The sequence below is a fragment of the Nicotiana attenuata genome, unplaced genomic scaffold (assembly GCF_001879085.1).
Source record: "Nicotiana attenuata strain UT unplaced genomic scaffold, NIATTr2, whole genome shotgun sequence".
NCBI classification, from domain to species: domain Eukaryota; kingdom Viridiplantae; phylum Streptophyta; class Magnoliopsida; order Solanales; family Solanaceae; genus Nicotiana; species Nicotiana attenuata.
The window spans coordinates 1-4520 of NW_017693646.1; the positions used below are offsets into that span (position 1 = coordinate 1).

General features: G+C 36.8%; 1 protein-coding gene across 1 annotated transcript; it reads right to left on the reverse strand.

The window, feature by feature from the left end:
- Positions 1–3024: 3024 nt before the first annotated feature.
- Positions 3025–3681, reverse strand: LOC109222591 (probable acetyltransferase NATA1-like). Its single transcript, XM_019386932.1, has one exon. It carries the CDS (start codon positions 3679–3681, stop codon positions 3025–3027), a length of 657 nt encoding a protein of 218 aa, XP_019242477.1.
- Between the last annotated feature and the right edge of the window lie 839 nt (positions 3682–4520).

Consider the following 4520-nt stretch of genomic DNA (forward strand, 5'->3'; position numbering starts at 1 on the left):
TGGTGATTCTGGAGATGGGAGCGCGATCGAAAGTGAAATCGGAGGTCCGTAGGTCATTTTGGAGCCATTTGGCTAAAGCTAGAAATTTGAAGGTTTTTGAGAAGTTTGACCGGAAGTGGACTTTTTGATATCGGGGTCAGAATCCAATTCCGAAAGTTGGAGTAGGTTCGTAATGTCGAATGTGACTTGTGTGCAAAATTTGAGATCAATCGGACGTGATTTGATAGGTTTCGACATCCAATGTAGAAATTTGAAGTTCTAAAGTTCATTAAGCTTGAATTGGGGTGAAATTCATGATTTCGATGTTGTTTGATGTGATTTGAGGCCTCGAGCAGGTCCGTGTTATGTTATGGGACTGGTTTGTGTGATTGGACGGGGCCCCGGGGGCCTCGGGTGTGTTTCGGGGTGGTTTCGGATCATTTCGGGCTATTTTGAAATGGCTGATGCTGGTATCTGGTATTGTTCTTCGCGTACGCGAGGATCCTCTCGCGTTCGCGAAGAAGGATTTGGCCTCAGGGACTCTGTTCTTCGCGTTCGCGAGGAGGTTCTCGCGTTCGCGTAGACGGAAATCTCTGTTGCACAGGTCTGACTTCGGAGGCTCATATCTCACAATCTCTAAGGAATTTGGAGATGATCTAAAAATGAAAGTTGTAGCCCTCTGTGTCTAGTTTTCAAAAATGTAAACCATTTGTAATTTGGATTTGTTTACCAAAAGTTATGGCTGGTACACTATAGGCTGTCCGGAAGGATAAAGAAGAAATTTGTATTGCACAGGGATGACTTTGGCAGCTTATATCTCAAAATCTATAAGGAATTGGGAGATGACCAAAACTTAAAATTGTAGATCATGGTTTCTAGTTTCCAAAACATTAAACCATTTGTAATTTGGAGTTATGTACAAAAAGTTATGGCCATTATACTAGAGACTGTCTGAGAAGAGTATGAAAAACGATTTTTGGGAATTTTCTTCTTCGCGAACGCGACGGGGATCTCGCGAACGCGAAGAAGACTCGTCTGGGAAATGTATAAGTGTAAAGAAATGGGTTTGGCTCATTTCATCTCATTTTCTCCATGGGAGCCGACCTAGGAGCGATTTTGGAGCTCCATTTTCATCATCCATGTCAAGGTAAGTGATTTCCACCTATTGCAAGTTAATTACTTGGATTATATCTAGATTTTAATATGAAAAATCATGTAAATTAGTAGAAATTTTGGAATTTTGAAGAAAACCTAGAAAATTAGTATTCTTGAATTTTGACCACGATTTTGGGTATGGAATTAGGAGAAAATCGTATATTTGAGTTCGTGAGTTCATGGGTAAAATTTATCTTCGAAAAATTTTGGATTTCCGGGCACGTGGGCCCGAGGGCGTTTTTATCAACTTTTCGATCGGGGTTAGGAATTGTTATAAATTGGATTATAATGAGTACCTTAGCAAATATTAATGGATTTACATAATTATTGGCTAGTTTTGAAGCGTTGTGCATCGATTCGAGTCTTCGGAAGGGCGTGGAATGACGGTTATGGATCTTCGGAGCGAGGTGAGTCTCCTTTCTAACCTTAAGAGGAAATTATCCCCATAGGTGAGTTAATTGGTTAGGTGCTCCTATTTGTGGGGGCTACGTACGCACGAGGTGACGAGAGTCCATGCGTAGCTACTATTATGCTATTGTCCGGGTAGTCTAGGACCCAAAAGCATGCGATATTTGGATTGATTGTAAACTTATCAACATTTGAATTGCTTAAATCACCTCGAGTTAGTAAATGAATTTCCACAACAGATTAAACTTCATTTTTGAAAATCTTTAAAAGAGAATTGGCTTTTCTAGGGATAATTGTTCCTTTTTGACTACTTGATTGACCGTCTGTGTGTTTGATTTTGGAATGGGCTGAACGCCTCGGCAGATTAAATAGATGCATCTATAGGCGCGTCGTCGACCCTCGGCAAGTGCACAATTTATTTCTGTTAAATCGGGTCGTCGCCTCAGCATAATATGTGCATGCTTGCATTGTTTATCCTGAAACTTATTGAAGTTGATATTGCCTTTTTATGGCCGCTATAAACTATAAAGATAACGAAAAGTAAATATTGGAATTTCATTGTTATTTGAGAAGTTGTTACCTGTTTTCTTGCTTTATGAGTTATAATTGCTAGATAAATCCATGTTATCCTCTCATCTTCACTATATTATTATTGGACCACTAGTAAGTGTCGAAGTTGACCATCTCGTCTCTACTTCTTCGAGGTTAGAAGGGATACTCATTGAGTACACGTTGTTTTCGTACTCATACTACACTTCTGTGCATTTTTGTTGCACAGGTATATGTAACTCTAGCGGCCTACTGGACGTAGCAGCACGGATGATTCTGGGACTAGGTGAGTGGCATTATTCGAGTCGGTCCACAGCTAGTATAGTCCCTTCCAGTATATTGTATTTATTTCCTGTCCACTGTATTCCGGATGGATGTTGTATCTTATTCCCTTATCAGTCGATTCTCATGCAATTGTGACACCGGGTTTTGGGATGGTTTTGAAATATTTTGTACTAATTGCTTATTATTTAATTTGAATCGAAGCAGTTATCTTTTCATTTTATGAAACATTAAAGGAAAATCTTAGTTTTAAAGATTGTTAAAAATGAGAAATTCATCAAATAATTTGGGTTGGTTTGCCTGATAGCAGTGTTCGGCGCCATCACGACCCTTAGTGGATTTTGGGTCGTGACATCTTTGTGGTTATTTCAATGATAATCTTTAGATTCTTTAAATTAATACTATTCCCTCCTCGATAAAATCTCATAACATTCTTGTAATTTAACTACCAAAATGCCTTCAAAATCAAAAGCATATTTCCATTGAAAAGATATTTTTTATCACATCGAAAAATGATAGATATGGAAAATTAAATTCCATGTACTCTTTTTCTTTTCCAACTTCAACTCCATGATACCCCTTTTTTTTTTGCGCAACCAATTCTATTGTCCCAATGCCTAATAAACATATGGAAGACTGGAGCAGTTGAAACTAACGAGAGATGTTGGCATACTGTTGAAGCTTCTCACCATACAATTTACAAAGTCTATATTCAGGAATGTAATGAGCTCCCATTTTCTCGTAAAATTTCATACTCTTTTCATTCCAATCAGCCACCAGCCAATCAACCATCCCCATTCCATTACTTGCAGCCTGCGATGCAACAGCAGAAAATAACATTTTCCCAAAACCCAAACCCCTATAACAATTCCTCACAAACAACTGGTCCAAATATAGACCAGGTTTCTCAAAGAAACCATTGTAGCTTGGATAAACCAGCACATGACCCGCTACATAAATATGATCACCATTAAATGTGGACAGCAAAGTCTCAAATTCCGGGTCGATAATTGGGGTCTCAAGATTGATATTATTCTTGATGACAGGGTTGAAACTGAGGTCTTGGCCCATGGTATTAGGAAATGGGTTGGATGAGACCTCAAGGATAAGAGCAGTGAAAGAATGATAAGGTGGGTATTTGAATAAGGAATTGGAAAGAGAAGTCTCTGTAGCACTGAAGACATCTGACAGGTTATGGTAATTTGCCATTTGGGAAATGAGTTTGTGAAGATGTGGCACATCTGGCTCTTTGGCAAGACGAATTCTGACGGAGATTTGGTGGCTGAAGATTGTGTTTTCTTGCTCCATAACTGGTTGTGTTGTTGCTAATGGTGGAGTTTGAACTAGTATTTATACGGAAGAAAATAAAGGTTTGCATGACAATTATCTCTTGATTCTTAGAATCTGATTATGTAATTAATAGTGTTTAGCAGCAGTCAGTGTGATATTCTGTGAATTAGATTATGTGGCATCTGATATAATTTCAGCTTTGACCGGGTAGCTTACATCAAATAAGTACAAGCGCGAATTAAAGAAATTGAGATGAACACATGGACATTATAGAAGCTCTTGCGACGTAAATTTTTTTATACAATACGTCACATAAAAATTAATTGCAGTTAATTTTATTTAATATTATAAGTTAATAACCTTGAATAAATAGTTAAATTATGCTGACAACATAAAAATCTTCGTCTGTGTAAATAATAAATCCATTATATTAATATCATTGTAAGTGAGTTTTTGATCATCTGCACCTACTTTTTTCTCTCTTATGATTCTTAACGATGTATAGAATATCGTTTTTAAAAGATGTTTATATTGGGAGTTGGAACCGAGGGAATACTTGATATACAAATACTCTATTTAAAATAGTTACACTAACAACAAAATTTACTTTCTAAACTAAATTAATCATTTAAGACAAAAATAAGCGAATTTCAAAAAATAAAAAATAAATAAAGTGGTGGACTATCGGATATTGAGGTCCACAAATTTTGATTTGGCTATCATCACAAACAAGAAAAAGAAATAAACGTACATAACGTAATAGCTTAATTTTGAGCATTAACGGTGTAAAAAATATTTACTCCTTATGATCAATTTAAACAATAATTGTAGTTTATTCTATTAAGTAGATCGGAAGA

Bases quoted from the DNA above. Each gene is read 5' to 3' on its own strand.
- LOC109222591 (XM_019386932.1), bottom strand. From the start codon at position 3,681: ATGGAGCAAGAAAACACAATCTTCAGCCACCAAATCTCCGTCAGAATT.